The sequence below is a fragment of the Perognathus longimembris genome, chromosome 7 (genome assembly GCF_023159225.1).
Source record: "Perognathus longimembris pacificus isolate PPM17 chromosome 7, ASM2315922v1, whole genome shotgun sequence".
NCBI classification, from domain to species: Eukaryota; Metazoa; Chordata; class Mammalia; order Rodentia; family Heteromyidae; genus Perognathus; species Perognathus longimembris.
The window spans coordinates 14,914,012-14,931,516 of record NC_063167.1 but is presented as its reverse complement, the minus strand read 5'-3'; the positions used below and the strand labels follow the sequence as shown (position 1 = coordinate 14,931,516).

The window sequence follows — 17,505 nt, the reverse complement described above, 5'->3', positions numbered from 1 at the left end:
TTTGCACACAGGAGCCATCCTGGGAGGTTTGTTGAGTTATATTCATTAGTGAAAAGCAAGACATTAAAATCTTTTTATTCTCCCGGTTCCTCCTCCCTCCTCCATATCCAAGCCTTGTTCATGTGGCACAAGGACATTATACTGGGACAACCCCAGGAAGGTTCCACTCTGGACACAGGAGTCTAATAGTTTCAGAGCTAGAACATTCCAAACCATCTTGTTATTTTATTGTTTTGCTGGTACCAGAGCTTGAACTTAGAGCCTCAACTCTCATTTGGCTTTTTCACTCAAGGCTGGGGCTCTGCTACTTGATGCATACCTCTACTTCTGGACTTGGGCTGGTTAACTGGAGACAAGAATCTCACAGACTTTGCTTCCCCGGCTGGCTTTGAACATTGATCTTCAGATCCCAGCCTCTTAAATAGTTAGGATTCTAGATATGAACCACCAAAAAGCTATATAAATGGACTTATTAGTTGTAAGACACTTTTTGGTTTCAATCATTAAAATGTAACCAAATGAATGTCTTGAACTGAAGAAATACCATAACAGGGCTAGTCTCCAGCTATGAAGTCTCTGTTGGGAGCCAGGCAGTATATGCAAGCTGCTTTGCTTTTTTTTTTTTTTTTGCCAGTCCTGGGCCTTGACTCAGGGCCTGAGCACTGTCCCTGGCTTCTTTGTGCTCAAGGCTAGCACTCTGCCACTTGAGCCACAGCGCCACTTCTGGCCATTTTCTATATATGTGGTGCTGGGGAATCAAACCCAGGGCTTCATGTATACGAGGCAAGCACTCTTACCACTAGGCCATATTCCCAGCCTGCAAGCTGCTTTTCTAAGTCTTTGTATAACAGACCTGGTGGGAAGATGTTGCCATTCCTACTTACTGGTCAGGAAACTGCCTGAGCATGGGGAGCTTGAGTCACCTGTTCAAGGCCATACAACCAGGAAGTCGGGCTTGGAGGCAAGGCGGCTGCTTCTTCTTCTTCTTCTTCTTCTTCTTCTTCTTCTTCTTCTTCTTCTTCTTCTTCTTCTTCTTCCAGTCCTGGGGCTTGAACTCAGGGCCTGGGCACTGTCCCTAGCTTCTTTCTACTCAAGGCTAGCACTCTACACTTGAGCCACAGCGCCACTTCTGGCTTTTTCTATATATGTGGTGCTGAGGAATCGAACCCAGGGCTTCATGTATGCAAGGCAAGCACTTTGCTACTGGGCCATATTCCCAGCCCCAGGCAAGGCTTCTTAATTCCAAAATATTTATGCTTATCAGTAGACGGTCCTCTGGTTTAAGAGTCAGAGCTCAGCTGTCAACAGAGAAATGGTTTGTGTATGTGATATCCTGAGTATGTTTCCAGTCTCTGCAAGGTGACCACAGGTGCACGGGAAACAAAGATTTGTTAGTTTCTTAGTCTCTGTCTCAGTCTCTGGATGTAAAAGAACTGCTAGGGCTTCTCAGGATCCAAAGAAAGAGGAGCTGGGGTTATAAACAGTTGTCACCACAAACAGCTCTTGTAACTTTTCTTCTTTCCTTCCCTTTTTTTTTTTTTTTTTTTTTGGCAGTACTGAGATTTTATTTATTTATTTGGCCAGTCCTGGGGCTTGGACTCAGGGCCTGAGCACTGTCCCCGGCTTCTTTTTGCTTAAGGCTAGCACTCTGCCACTTGAGCCACAGCGCCGCTTCTGGCCATTTTCTGTATATGTGGTGCTGGGGAATCGAACCCAGGGCCTCATGTATATGAAGCAGGCACTCTTGCCACTAGGCCATATCCCCAGCCCCAGTACTGAGATTTTAAACTAAGGGCCTTATATTTGCTAGGCAGGGGCTTAGGTGCTAGTTTAGGTGCTCTACTATTTGCACCACACCCCTAACCCTCTTGAACCTTTCTTAAAGGGGAAGAAATACGGTGACCTGTCTTCCTAAACTAGCTGTAGTTATCTTGTACTGGAGCAGATTAAGTATTAGCATGTTTGTTTTCTGAGTAGTTGGTTCATGTTAGTTCCCCGGCCCCTGCCTACTGCTCTGCATACTGTACAGATGGACGATCCAAGCTGATCCCCATGGCAGACCCTGAGTGCCTCTCTCAGGAGCATTTGCCAACTCTTGAGCAGAAGAATCAGGATGATATCTGTCTTTCTGTCTATTTACCTGTCTGCCTGCTTGTTTATCTAACTCTAGCATTTGTAGGGAGAGAACCAAAGCTCCCACCACATCAGATGACAAAAGAACATTGCCCAGCCTTCGGGGAAGGTAGCAGCAAGGATGTGGACACATCTGGGGAGGCTGGAGCAGAGCCAGGTGAAGCGGTGCAGCAATGGCATGAGGATGCTTTGGTGCAGCTGAACAGAAGGAATGCATATGAAGCTGCCAGGCAGAGAGGTATGCTTCTGGGAGAAAGCTCTTCAGACAGAGATGGGGTGGGGGTGAGGGGTTGCCCTGGGGCAGGGGTCACCGAGTCTCTGAGGGCAGGTCTACAGGACTGAAGGTCACAGTTGCAGGCTGTTGTTGGCTGTTGGGGTCTAGGGCAGGAGGGGTAGCTGGCTTGGGACCCTTGGGCTCGAGTTCCCTCCTGGTCCTCATTCTCCTGTAACGAGATAGGAACATGTGGGTGAGTCTTCTCTCCTGGGTGGTGGGGAGCAGGCTCTGTGACTACCTACCGGGCAAGTGACAAGAGTAGTGTAGATCACTATAAAAATCACATTGATTCAGTGTCACCCACAGAATGTTTCAACTGCAAAGGATGGTGAATATCAGCGAGTCTGACTCCTGCAACTCCCCCCCTCCCCGCTCCCAAATCAACAGAATTCTCTGATGGCTTCGTCGCAGTACCGTATACTGGTATCAGGATCCTAGATGGTATTTCTGAAGCTGGGTTAACTTAGGTCTTATTCATCAGTCCACTGATGAAACCATCCCATTTTTCTGATAGCTTTGTTTGTGACTGCTATTGCTTGCTGAACCAAAGCAGCTGGGTTTAAAACAAATTCAATGATCATTTCTTTCGAGGATGAATTCATCTTTCTGGACTTGAGTTACTAAACAAGTAATATCTTTCCTTACCCAAACTCTGTGGGTCTATTTCTCACCCAAAAAGTTTCAGATTTCAAGTAAAGACTCATTTTCCTGAATAAGGACATTGACGGGGAAATGAGCACACACAGATCTCATTCTGTAACAGAAACCCAGTGGAACTATGATGGTCGTGTTCTAAACACGCCTACAGATAACCAGTTCCTTTGTTCCCCACCATTTGTCAACCTAGAGCCTCTTCTTTCTCTTTCCAAGGGGACTGAGTTCACACTGATGTGGGTGAAATCCCTCTGGATGGTTTTTCAGGCGCCCTTCTTGATCACTGTGTGTCCCTTAAGAGGGAGATTGACATTTTCTGGAATGTGGACAGTCTGTTTGCTGAGAATAGAAAGAGGGCCTGCAACTTTTATTTTCCAGTCCTGGGGCTTGAACTGAGGGTCTGAGCACTGCTGGCTTCTTTTTGCTCAAGGCTAGCACTCTACCTCTTGAGCCACAGTCCCACTTCCAGCTTTTTCTGTTTATGTGGTGCTGAGGAATCGAACCCAGGGCTTCATGCATGCTAGGCAAACACTCTACCGCTAAGCCACATTCCCAATCCCAGCCTGCAACTTTTTGTCTGACATTTGTTCTTACTCAGGAATGAATAAAGTATCAGGAAAAATGGTTGTATTAAAAACAGAATGAAGTTGTAGTACTTTTGTTTTGTGCCTGTCCTGGGGCTTGAACTCAGGGGCTGGGGGAAAATCTCTGAGCTCAAGGCTAGTGCTCTACCACCTGAGCCACAGCTCCACTCCTGGCTTTTTAGTGCTTAATTGGTGATAAGAGTTGCATGGACTTTCCTGGCTGGGTTGGCTACAAAGCATGATTCTCAGATCTCAGCTTCCTGAGTAGCTACAAGTGTGAGCCACCAGCACCTGGCTTATTTTATCCTTTCCTTATTTATTTTTGGTCATGGGCTTGAACTCAGGGCCTGGGTGCTGTCCCTGAGCTTTTGTGCTCAAGGCTAGTGCTCTCCCACTTTGAGCCACAGTGCCACTTCTGGTTTTCTGGCGGTTAATTGGAGATAAGAGTCTCATGAACTTTCTTGCCCAGGCTGGCTTTGAACGGCGATTCTCAGATCTCAGCTTCCTTAGTAGCTAGGATTACAGATGTGAGCCACCAGTGCCCAGCATATTTTATTTTTATTTATTTATTTATTAGTGTGGTACTGGGGTTTGAACTCACCATGTCACACTTGCTTGGCAAGTGGAAGCCACGCCTCCAACTAAAGAATGTTTAAAAATAGCAATTATTAGTATTAGTATTGCTTTTACTATTGCTACCTCATGAAAGGTGGTAGTATTTTCTCTGAAACCATGCAAGCTGGGCTTGAATCCTAACTCTGTAGCAGAGAGCTGGAGCTGGATGACTAGACCAGATAGATCCCAGGCCCCGGGGCCTCCCATACCTGTTATACAGCTTGAGCAAGATCAGAACCGCGGTGAAGATGATGATGACGACCACCACAATGGCAGCAACGATGGCCCCTGAGCCTATGAGGAGAGAGGAGCAAAAGGGTGGATGGCGGGGCCCCACTGTGGCACCTAACGTTGTTTGGATTATCAAGTCTCTCCCTAAAACTAACAAGAAAACTCGGTCTCTCACTGGTGAATCCAATCATCGAGAGATGACTGGATCATAAGGACTCTGGCCTGATCAATAGATCTTTGTATCCACTGATGGATCCCCTGGGAGGGGGTGGAACCTAGAGGGTAGGCCCAACTAGAGAAAGTGGGTCACAGGGAGCAGGGAGGTGCCTCTGAAGGGTGCATCTTTTTTTGTGTGCCTGTGCCAGTACTGGGGCTTGAACTCAAGGCCTAAGCACTATCTACTATCTTTTTTTTTTTTTTTTGATCAGTTGTAGGGCTTGAACTTTGGGCCTGGGTGCTGTCCTTGAGCTCTTCAGCTCAACACTAGCGCTCTACCACTTGAGCCACAGTGCCACTTCTTGTTTTCTGATGGTTAATGGGAGATAAGAGTCTCATGGACTTTCCTGCCCTGGCTGGCTTTGAACTGAGATCCTCAGACCTCAGCCTCCTGAGTAGCTAGGATTACAGGCATGAGCCACCAGGTGCCTGGCTCCATTAGCTTTTTAGCTCAAGGTTAGTGCTCTACCACTTGAGCCACAGTGCCACTTCTTGTTTTCTGATGGTTAATGGGAGATAAGAGTCTCACAAACTTTCCTGCCTGGGCTGGCTCTGAACCTCCATCCTCAGATCTCAGGCTCCTAAGTAGCTAGGATTACAGACGTGAGCCACAGATGCCTGGCTTTTCTTCATGACTTTGGATGGCCGCACAGTGCTGTGCTGTTTGGATGAACTGTAATCTGTTCACCAACTTCCTGTTGATGATGTTCACATTGTTTTCAGTTTTTTACTATTAAAAACAAGGCTAGAGCCAGGCATGCTAGCACACACCTGTAATCCTAGCACACCTAAGGCCACAATTTGAAGGTCTGAGGACAGCCTGGGCTATCTAGTAAGACACAAACAAAAACCCTAAAATAATTTCTATTTGGCTTGGAGTGATCCCCTCTCCTCTGAACCTTCCCTTGAAGCTCTCTGGAGACAGTGGCCGCCATACAGGTGCTCATCCTGTAAGGAGCAGGATAAGGGGGCTGGGATGAGGATGACATGGGGGTGGGGAGGGTCCCTCCCGAGTTTCCATGGGGGAGATGCCTCTTGCCATTAAGCTACCACCTGCAGGTTCCTGAGGCTTCCCGTCTTTGCTGAAACTGACTCCATGTACAGGGTGTCTGTCCTCATGCACAGCGTGTACAGGGAGACAGCAGCCAATGGAAAGGACCTTAAGAGTTCTCTGGGTGATTTTGTGAAGAACTGCCTTTAAAGTTTTCATTTGAGAATCCTTCAGTCCTGGGTGAAATACTTCCTTCTCCAATCTCTTATTCTTTTTTTTTTTTTTCCCCTCAGTCCTGGGGCTTGAACTCAGGGACTGAGCATTGTCCCTGGCTTCTTTTTGCTCAAGGCTAGCACTCTACCACTTGAGCTACAGAACCACTTCTGGCTTTTTCTATATATGTGGTGCTGAGGAATTGAACCCAAGGCTTCATGTATACAAGGCAAGCACTTTACCACTAGGCCATATTCCCAGCCCCCAATGTCTTATTCTTTTGTAAGTTGATGGCCTTGCAAGAACAGTTGGAAAGCAGTCATAGATGAAGGTGACATCTTAAAAGAGATTCAGGCTGGGCACTGGTGGCTCCCACTTATAATTTTACCGCGTCAGGAGGCTGAATTCTGAGGATCACAGCCTGGACAGGAAGAGTTGTGAGACTCTTATCTCTAATTAACCACTTGAAAACTGGAAGTGGAGCTGTGGCTCAAAGTGGTAGAGCACTAGCCTTGAGCAAAAGAGCGCAGAGACAGTGGCCAGGCCCCAAGTACAAGTCTCAGGACTGGCAAAAGAGAGAGACACAGAGAGAGAGAGACAGAGAGAGACAGAAAGAGAGCGATGTTCAGATTTCTACTGTCTTCTAGATGCCCAAATGCCATAATGAAAATTATAGCAATAGCAGCAGCAGCAGCAACAATAATGCTTGTCAGTGCTTAGTGTAACCTAGTTCCAATCTCTGCTCTTCCCCTGGATTATTTGGGTTCCCACAGACCCTTGGGCAGCGTCATCATTAATACCCATCTCACAGGCCCAAAGCCAAGCCTTGCTCTCAAGCAATTGGCCAGTGGCAGAATTGGAACCCAAACCCAGTGCTCTATGTTCTCATTCTCTGCACAGCAGCTGACAGTGGCACTGCCCCATCTACCCACCCTCAGTTCCTTGGCCACATTGACTTACTCTTTTTCTTTTTTTTGGCCAGTCCTGGGGCTTGAATTTAGGGCCTGGGCACTGTCCCTGAGCTTCTTTTGCTCAAGGCTAGCACTCTACCACTTGAGCCATGGCACCACTTCCGTCTTTCTGTTTATGTGGTACTGAGGAATTGAACCCAGGGCTTCATGCATGCTGGGCAAGCACCCTACCACTAAGCCACATCCCCAGCCCCCGACTTACTCTTATACAGGAAGTCTTCTCCCCTGGTGGTCATGTTCAAGACAGCATCTCCCAAAGTTGTAGCTGTGGTCATGTCGATCCTGGTGAGAACAAAGAAGAAAGTACTTAAAACCCCAGTAAGCCTTATTGTGTCTGTACCATGGCTCTCTTGGTGTCCAGCTGCTTGACTGAATTATTTTAAGACCCAGGCTGGTCTCATACTCATGATTCTCTTGCCTTAGCCTCCCAAGTGTTGGGATTATAGGTGTGTGTCACCATGCCTAGCCAAGCATGCTGTAGGAAATATGAGACCCATTCTTCATAGATACTGGAGTATATGTATGGGAATTGAAAGTAATACCTCAGATTTTAAAGCAAGTCGATTTCCCAAAGATATTTAGATTCATTCTGTTCCTCTGAGGACAGGATACAAATGCACAGTTCTGGAATGTTACACATAAGGGGTGACTCGGGAGGTGTGTGTAGTTGGTGCCCTGTCACACCACTAGGAGGGAGTGTCAAGATCCTCCACCAAGAACAAGACTCTAAGCACTCTGATGCTGAAAGTAATACTCAGAACTACAGGGATCCAGAGACGAAGGGAAACGAATCAGGGTTTCCTTCACTATTTCGGGAGGACAGGCTGCAGCATAGTATAGAATATGGGCTTGGCATATGTGACAGCCCGGGTTCTATCAGCACCAAAGCCAAATGTATCTCATTGTTTCTGAGTGGCATTTTTACCACAGCTGCTAACAATCTGGAGGCTTGCAAAGGATCTACAGCAAGTATAGGTGATGTCTATGAGGTCATAAGGCCTCAACGCAGCCACACCTTGTGCAGAAGAGACATTACACATACTGTAAACTGCACACAAGGCCCTGAGTTCAATTCCTGATATGGTTAAAAGAAACAAAACAGTTATGCTTGCTTTTCCTCCCTCCCTCCCTCCCTCCCTCCCTTCTTTCTGTCTTTCTTTCTTTCTCTCTCCCTTCCTTCCTTCCTTCCTTCCTTCCTTCCTTCCTTCCTTCCTTCCTTCCTTCCTTCCTTCTCTCTTTCTTTCTTTCTTTCTTTCTTTCTTTCTTTCTTTCTTTCTTTCTTTCTTTCTTTCTTTCTTTCTTTCTTTCTTTCTTTCTTTCTTTCTTTCTTTCTTCCTTTTTCTCCTTTACTATTGCCAATCCTGGGGCTTGAATTCAGGGCCTAGAGGCACTGCCCCTGAGCTGCTTTTGCTCAAGGCTAGCACTCTACCACTTGAGCCACACGCCGCTTCTAGTTTTTTCTGTTGATGTGGTACTGAGGAATCGAACCCAGGGCTTCATGCATGCTAGGCAAGCACTCTACCACTAAGCCATATTCCAAGCCTATCTCCCCACTTATTTTTCTTTTTAAAAGTAAGTAATAATAAAAATCAGGTTCATATAAGAGGAGTTCATGTATGTACCACTCAGAATTAACAAATATTTACAGTTGCATTTTCTTGAGACACAGTTGGCATCCTTTCTTATTTTGGTTCAACCATTATATTTTCATCACAGTTTTAAAATGTTTGCCAAATAGGAACATATCTATGAACATTATATACACTGCATAGATCAAGACAGATACAGATTTATCTATCTATACACATACATATATATATATACATATATATATACATACATATATATATGTATATATATATATATATATATATATATATATATATATATATATATATATATATACACTTTTCCTGGTCCTAGGCCTTGAACTCGGGCCCTAGGTGCTGTCCCTGAGCTTTCTTCCTCAAGGCTAGCACTCTACCACTTGAGCTGTAACTCCACTTCTGGCTTTTTTGGTGGTTAATTGGAGGTGTTGAATCTCATGAACTTTCCTGCCCAGGCTTGCTTTGAACCATAACCTGCAGATCTCAGCCCTGGAGTAGGTAGGATTACAGGCATGAGCCACTGGTGTCAGGCAGTCTGTGTCTTCTAGTCTCCACTGAGCACCGTGGAGCCAACCATGGCTGTGCTGGGTGCTAAGAACACTCTAGAAAAGACAGAGAAAAAACTTGCTGTAGGAAGTAGCTCATACTCTCGTGAAGGAGAGAGAGACTAGATCTGATCTCATGGCAAGGCTCGCAGAGCACACCCTGTGCATGCCTCTCTCTCTGCTGGCTTTCACCCTGTTTGCAGCGGCTCAGCCACTCCCCTCTGCAGAGCTGCAGGGACAGTGGGCCACTGTGTTGTCCCATGCAGCTTCACACACCACGCCAGGCCGTGGCTACCTCTGGATATCTTTGCCATCTACTCTCTACCATGGGGATCCCTGGAACCCCCATCTCTAGGGGTCAATATCCGGCCTGAGATGTCCTTTGGGGTCAGATTGGGGGCTCTGCTGGCTATGACCTGGCACGGGACCTCTCAGCCTCACACAGGTCTCGTGTGGCTAGATCCTAATGACTCGTAGGCTCTGCCTTCACTTTCTCCAGCCCTGCCTCCCACTCCTTAGTTCTTTCCTGTCCTTCCTTTCCCAGTGATCCTTGGGCCTTCATGACTCAGGAAATCCAAAAGGCTCTGCCTGACGTCTCTCTCCATCTGCCAACCCATCTTCCGATCCCTGATTGCCTTACACAGACCCCAGCTGGCATCTCTGCTGCTTCCCAACCATGTGAACACCATCTTCAAAACCCTGTCAGCCCTACCTCATATGCTGCTCACCCAGACAGACCTAGAGACCCTGCTCTTGCCTTCCCCAGCCTCCACCTGCTCAAGAAACTGCCTCAGCGAGGTTGCCGGGCTCTGTCTTGCCCGCTCACTGTCAGGTCATTGGAGGGAGAGACCGTTTCTGGTTCTTTTTCAGATGGATCCATCTCTCCAAGATAAAAATGTCGGGTCTCACCTGTCTTCTCACCTGTGCCACTGAAGGACTCCATTCCTCCTGGCTCAGGTTGCTGCTCCGAGCAGCCTTTTCTTGAGGGAGCTGAGTGTTAATGAGCTCACTCACTCCAAGGCCCATAGTAGCTATCTGTAAATATTTGCTGAACTGAATAGAGACAGGGGATTTAGATCGCAAATCAAGGGAAAGTTCTTTCCATAAAAATAAGCAGCCAAGTAGGCTGGGAATGTGGCTTAGCGGTAGAGTGCTTGCCTTGTATACATGAAGCCCTGGGTTTGATTCCTCAGCACCACATATATGGAAAAAGTGGTAGAGTGCTAGCCCTGAGCAAAAAGAAGCCAGGGACAGTGATCAGGCGCTGAGTTCAAGCCCCAGGACTGGAAAAAAAAAAAAAAAAAAAAAAAAAAAAAGAAGAAGAAAGAAAGAAAGAAAAAAAGCAGCCAAGCACAATGGCTCAAACTTGTAATTCCTGCTGCTTGGAAAGCGGACATCAGAGGATGACCACAACTTGAGGTCAGCCTGGACAAAACATTAGTGACGCACCCTTCCCATCTCAACAGAAAAAACGGCATGGTGGTGGGTTCCTGCAGTCTCAGTTATGCAGGAAGCCATAGGAAGATTCTCAGGTTGAGGCTGGCCCTAGGCAGACACATGAGACCCTCCCTGAAAAATAACTAAAATTGGAAAGGGCTGGGAAGTGGTTCAGGTAGAATACCTGCCTAGAATGCATGAGCTCTGAGTTCAAATCCATGTACTGTCCTCCCCACCAAAAAAAAGCAAAACCAAAAAAACCCCCAAAGCACAGTCTAGGCTGAGTATTGTAGCACACATCTATACACAAATCCATGCCACAAGTTTGAAGCCAGCCTTGACTACACAGTGAGACCCTGTCAAGAAAAAGTCATGGACAAACATGAACATTTGGAGATAAGTCTTCTCGGCCCTGTTGTCAAGGAGTGCCGTCCACAGTCCATCTTAGCATGAGAATAGTGCACGTGCCCAAACCTGCCTCCACCCCCACCCAAGCCCAGGTGGCTCACCAGGGACACTTTCTTACAATCCCTTTGAAAATGAAATGCAACTGGGTGCCAGCAGCTCATGCCTGTAAATCCTAGCTACTCAAGTGGCTGAGGTCCGAAGGGATAGAAAAGTCAATGAGACTCCATCTAAAAAATAACCAGGGGCTGGGGATACGGCCTAGTGGCAAGAGTGCTTGCCTCACATACGTGAAGCCCTGGGTTCAATTCCCCAGCACCACATATATAGAAAATGGCCAGAAGTGGCGCTGTGGCTCAAGTGGTAGAGTGCTAGCCCTGAGCAAAAAGAAGCCAGAGACAGTGCTCAGGCCTTGAGTCCAAGCCCAGGACTGGCAAAAAAAAAAAAAAAAAAAAAAAAGCGGGGGGTGGGGCTGGGGATATGGCCTAGTGGCAAGAGGGCTTGCTTCAAATACATGAAGCCCTAGGTTTGATTCCTCAGCACCTCATATATAGAAAATGGCCAGAAGTGGCACTGTGGCTCAAGTAGTAGAGTGCTAGCCTTGAGCAAAAAGAAGCCAGGGACAGTGCTCAGGCCCTGAGTCCAAAAATAAATAAATCAAATAGCCAGCAAAAATCTTGGTTGGAGACATGGTTCCAGTGGTAGAGCACCAGCTGAGAAAGCAAGCTGAGCAAATACAAGGCCCTCAGGTTAAGCCACAGGTGCTAGAAAAACAACAACAACACACAAACCAGAAATGCAAATAGCCACCGACCAAGGTCAGCTTAGCAAGAAAGATGTACAATCACTAGATGACCCATGTTGTATCCATGGAAACAGTTAAAACAACATGTTCAGAAATAACAGAAGCCACCATCCAAGCCTTAGCCAGATGCCACATCATTCTTCTGTGTGCACTGATCTAATGAGCAGAATGCCATGTCACACAGGGGTTCCTGTCCCGTTTCCAATGAAGACACTGGGCTTCGGGGCTGCAAAACTTCCTGTCCAGAGACACGCATGTGAACTGCAAGGCCTACATTCCTCTCACTGAGCCACCTGCCCCCAAGAGCCATCAAGTGAAGTCATGACCAGTCTCTGCAAGAATACACAAGCAGCTGGGCGCTGGTGGCTCACGCCTGTAATCCTTGCTACTCAGGAGGCTGAGATCTGAGGACCACTTTGAAACCAGCCCAATCAGGGAAGTCCTCAAGACTCTTATTAACCAGCCCATTAACCAACAAAAAGTTGGAAGTGGAGGTGTGGCTTAGGGGGTGTAGTGTCAGCCTTGAGCAAAAAAATTAAGAGATATCAGAGACAATGAACAGGCCTTGAGTTCAAACTTCAATATTGGTACATCCACACACATACACAAGAGTAGACATGCACACAACATGCACAGGCACACTGACCAGTGGTAAGCAACTCCTAAGGACACAGGACACAGCACACAGGTTGCTCCGAGGCGGCCTCTGAGTGCCAGGATCCAAGCACAGACTCCTTTTCGGCTGGGAGAGCAGTGAGTGGCTGCGGAGTAGGTCTTGCCTCATCTCAGGGCGGAGGACTCTCAATCACATCTCTGTTCTGCCCCTTCAGAGATGGTGGGAAGCGGGCGGGCGGGCAGTAGAGCAACAGCAGCCAAGATGTGGGTGTTTTCATGTGTGTTAACCAAGTGAGGTCCAGCAGGGAGGTTTCAGTCCCTGGGGCTACCATCCATGGCTACAGAAAAACCAGGGAGAGTGAGGATGGTTTTCACTGCAGTTAATCTATCATTATCATCATCTTCTTCGTCATCATCATCACAATAATCCTGTGTGATTAATTGGGTGCTGTACTCAGGGCTTTTTGTGTGTACTCAGGGCTTTTTGTGTGAAATCTCACTTGAAAATCCTCATTCTAGAGCTGGGAATGTGGCTTAGTGGTAGAGTGCTTGTCTCACATGCATGAAGCCTTGGGTTCGAGTCCCTCACGACCACATAAACAGAAAAAGCTACAAGTGGTGCTGTTGCTTAAGAGGTAGAGTGCTAGCCTTGAGCAAAAAAAGAAGCTTAGGGACAGTGCTCAGGCCCTGAGTTCAAGCCTCAGGACCAGTGCTAAAACAAACAACAAACAACAACAACAAAAACCCCACCCAATTTCATTCTGATCCAGTGAAGTGGATGCAATAATTGGGCTCTTTGATACAAAGGAGGAAACTGAGGCTCAGAAGAGAGAGGAAACCTACTCAAGTTCAAAAAGCTGTTCGAAAGCTGTGCTCTGGTTTAAGCTGATTGCAAGGCCTTTTTTTTTTTTTTCCAAAAACTCTCACCAGATTGCCTCCCATGAGCAAGCACAAGTACAGATAATCTGAATCGACATGGGGCTTTGCTGGATGCTAGAGGCTCATCCCTGTAATCCTAGCTACACAGGAGGCTGAGATATGAGGACCGCAGTTCAGAGCTATTCCAGGAAGACAAAACTATGAGACTCTTATCTCCAATTTACCAGCAAAAAAATCTGGAAGTAGAGGTGTAGCTCAAATGGTGTAGTGCCCAGCTGTGAGCAGAAAAAGCCAAGCAAGAGCACAAGGCCCTGAATTCAAACCCCAGGGCCCGCACACAACATAAATCAAAACCCAACAAAAGCCATGGGCTTTGATGAGAAAGCCCACACAGGCTAAGTAGGGGTCAGCAGGCAAAGCCAGAGCACCCCGATCCTGGCTCCCACCTGACTGGTTCCTGCCCTAGGCCTCCCTCAGAACCCCAGGTAATCGCATTGACAGTCTATAAGGATCATTTGTTCCCGGGTTGTTTACGATGGCCTGGTGGGCAGCTCAGCCTGGGAAGTGGTGGGTGTTTGCTGATTGACTCATCCCTCTTCCCGCTCTCCCTAGGTCAAGTGGAAGAGCTGTACCTGAATGATAAATGCCACCAGCTCCCCTGGCCCTGTGCAGGACAGCCATTCTGCACCCCTGGTGTCCCCCTCCTGGCTTACAACTTCCTCTCTGAATAAGACAATCCCCACAGACACCCCTACAAGTGACCCTGCAAGCAACTTAGGGAACAGAACTTGGGAGAGACTTGAACTTATTCAAACACTGAGATGGATTTCTGCCCGTCACCTCTGGAATTCGGGATGACTTGAGTTGCTTGACAAACAAGAGCCTCCCTTCCAAGCAGCCTCTTGCATGTCAGAAAACTGACCTTCCTCTCGGCACCTTGTCATTTTTTTTTTTTTTGGCCAGTCGTGGGCCTTGGACTCAGGGCCTGAGCACTGTCCCTGGCTTTTTCCTGCTCAAGGCTAGCACTCTGCCACTTGAGCCACAGCGCCGCTTCTGGCCGTTTTCTGTATATGTGGTGCTGGGGAATCGAACCTAGGGCCTCGTGTATCCGAGGCAGGCACTCTTGCCACTAGGCTATATCCCCAGCCCCACCTTGTCATTTTTAACCAGTGCTCCTGATTCTCTTCTGCCATCTCTTCCCCATGACCACCTGCGAGGCTTAGGGCTGTCTGGGTATGGAAGGCCTAACTCACAGGAGAGGTTAAATAGTAGCTGAAGTTGGACGCTAGTGACACACCTGTAATCCTACTCAGGAGGCTGAGATTGGAGGATCGCGGTTCAAAGCCAGCCTGGGCAGGAAAGTCCCTGAGACTCTTTTCTCCAATAAACTACTCAGAAACAGGAAGTGGTACTGTGGCTCAAGTGGTAGAGTGTTAGCCTTGATTAAAAAGCTGTACAGCTGTACAGCATTTATCATTCAGGTACAGCACCCAGGCCCTGAGTTGAAGCCCCAGGACTGGCAAAAAAAATAAAAAAGGAGTAGCTGCTATCAGCCCAGCAATTCTACCTCAGCCAGCAGGTGGCGATAACACTCGCCTGTTGGATGAATCTTCTCATGTTCTTTCATGATTTTTCATCTATCTCTGGGTTGACTTTTCCTGAATGTGCATATCTTCCTTCCTGCCCTCTTTGGCTTTGCAGGTTCATTTGCAGGTTCATGCCTGTAATCTTAGCTACTCAGGAGGCTGAGATCTGAGGATCACAGTTCAAAGCCATCCTGGGCAGGAAAGTCCATGAGACTCATCTCCAAATAACCACTAGAAAACCAGAAGTGGGGCTGGGGATATAGCCTAGTGGCAAGAGTGCCTGCCTCGGATACACGAGGCCCTAGGTTCGATTCCCCAGCACCACATATACAGAAAACGGCCAGAAGCGGCGCTGTGGCTCAAGTGGCAGAGTGCTAGCCTTGAGCGGGAAGAAGCCAGGGACAGTGCTCAGGCCCTGAGTCCAAGGCCCAGGACTGGCCAAAAAAAAAGAAAACCAGAAGTGGCACTGTGAGCTGAAGAGCTCAGGGACAGTGTCCAGGCCCAGAGCTCAAGCCCCACGATCAACCCCCTCCCCCCACAAAAAATTGAGGCGGGGAGGGTGCTAAAGGCTTTCACCTGTAATCCTAGCTATATAGGAGGCTGAGATCTGAGGGTTGTGGTTCAAAGCCAGCCTGAGCAGGAAAGACTGTGAAACTCTTATCTCCAGCTAGCAACAACAACAACAACAAAAAATCCAAACCCAAAATAATAGAAGTAAAGCTGTGGAATCAAAGTGGTAGAGTGCCAGCTTTGAGTGAAAAAGCTAAGGGATAGTGGAGACAGGGAGAGGGAGAAAGGAAAGAGAGCAAAGGGAGAGAGATTACTCTTGGAGGCCCAACTACCCTAATCACAGAAATTTCAAGCCAGGGGCTCATGCTTGTCCTCTTAGCAACTTGAGCCTGAGATTGGGTGGACCACAGTTTGAGTCAACCCAGACAATAGTTTGTGACATTTTCATGTCAGCAAATAAGAAGCTAGAAAGCTAGATGCGAGGAGCCAGCCCTACCTCGCTCTGCCTTTTCCAAGGGCTTGGCTAACCTTGTTAATAATGAGTGTAAGGGAGAACTCTAGGAAACGTAGTGTCCTTTATCTTGTGCTAGGTGTGTGTGTGTGTGTGTGTGCGTGCATGTGTGCGTGCGTGTGTGCGTGTGTGTGGCCTGGGGCTTGAACTCAGGGCTTTTCCACTCAGCGCTAGACCGCTACCACTTGAGCCACAGCTCCGCTCCTGCGCCCATCATCCTCACAGGTGACATTCTTCGTGGGAGCTCGCGTGTCCTGGTCTGTGAGCCCCCTCCCTCCCTTGCCTTTCCCTTGGAAAGCCAGGAAGCCTGGGCTGGAAGTCAAGTGTCCTGGATTCGAATCTTACTCTTGTTACTCACTTGCTGTGTGACCACAAACAGGTCACTTGCCCTGTCTGGACTGCCACTGGCTCTCATGTGACACACACAGCTGGGGCCCAGTGACCTCCCTTGGGGCCAGTGACCAGCTGTGTGCGGCGGCTGAGGACGTGGCCCCTCACACTCCCAAGGCCAGCTGCCTCCCACACCCTCTATTCCTCAGGGAGCCCCCTGCTCCCCGCTGGGGCCTGCAGAGCACAGGTGTGGCGCTGCCCGCGGTGAGCACTGGCCAGGGCCCGTCACAATAGGCCTGACACTCAGAGGGACGCTTGTCTGGGGTCCTCCGGCTCCATGGAACCTGCCTTCTCCCCGTACGGTGGGCCTCCCTTGCCCGCAGCCTCCGAGGCACCGTGCCAGCCCCAGGCTCTTCACGTGTTGCTACACAGGCCCCACATCTCTCTGGCGGGACAAAGGAGGAGGTAGACAGCCAGAGGGGCAGCCCTCTGTGCAAGGGGCCAGCAGTGAGCTGGGGGCAGTGGGGGACAGAAAAGGCCTTGCAGAGGGTAGGGAGCCGCTTCCCATCTCCCTCATTGACTGGCCTCCCTCTGCTCTGCAATCTTTCCCTGGGCAGCCTCCACAATCTACAAAACCCTCAGCACCCGAGTTCATAAAGCTAGAGCTAAGAAACCCAACCAAGCCAGCGCCGGTGGCTCAAGCCTGTCATCCTAGCGATTCAGGAGGCTGAGATCATGGTTCAAGACCAAGCTGAGCAGACAATTCTGAGACACTCTTATCTCCAACTGACCAGCAAAAAGTCAGAAGTGGTAGCATGGCTCAAATGGTAGAGCATCAGACTTGAATAAAAAAGCTAAGAGCTCTAGGCCCTGAGTTAAAGCCCCAGTACTTACACACACACACACACACACACACACACACACACACACACACACACACACACACACACATCAAGTGTCAAGTACCTGATCTGAGATCCCCACAGAGGTGGGACATAAGCCAGGATTTCATAGTCTGTGCATTTTAAAGGTGGGGGAGGGGAGGAACTAGCCATTTTAACTGGGGAGAACTGTGTGTGTGTGGGGGGTGAGCCTAGAGGAGGAGGCGGCAGATGACCACATTCAGGAAGGGAAGGGTAGGATTGGGGGAGGGGATGAGTCACTAGGGTCCCAGCCCAAAGGAGCCCCAAAGAAGGAGGGCAGACTGGGAATCTAGCCTCCATAGCAAGAGGCTGGCTTGCCAATCCATTGATTGATCCATCGACTGATCAGGACTTTCTCAGGAGTCCCTATGTTGTAGACTCAGGGGGAGATGATTGACCGTACAGACACCAACCGGCCTGGCCCATCAGCTGGGTGGCACAGAAAAAGTTCCTAAACCTCTCTGTGCTTG

General features: G+C 48.4%; 1 protein-coding gene and 1 pseudogene across 1 annotated transcript; both read right to left on the bottom strand.

Annotated features, from left to right (window-relative positions):
• Positions 1 to 1,800: 1,800 nt before the first annotated feature.
• LOC125354732 (non-compact myelin associated protein) lies at positions 1,801 to 12,407 on the bottom strand. Its single transcript, XM_048350532.1, has 4 exons — positions 12,328 to 12,407; positions 7,085 to 7,164; positions 4,470 to 4,554; positions 1,801 to 2,576 (listed from the first exon to the last, which is right to left on the bottom strand). Exons 2-4 carry the CDS (start codon positions 7,155 to 7,157, stop codon positions 2,441 to 2,443), a joined length of 294 nt encoding a protein of 97 aa, XP_048206489.1. The 5' UTR covers positions 7,158 to 7,164; positions 12,328 to 12,407; the 3' UTR covers positions 1,801 to 2,440.
• LOC125354397 lies at positions 2,878 to 3,611 on the bottom strand (annotated as a pseudogene).
• Positions 12,408 to 17,505: the final 5,098 nt, after the last annotated feature.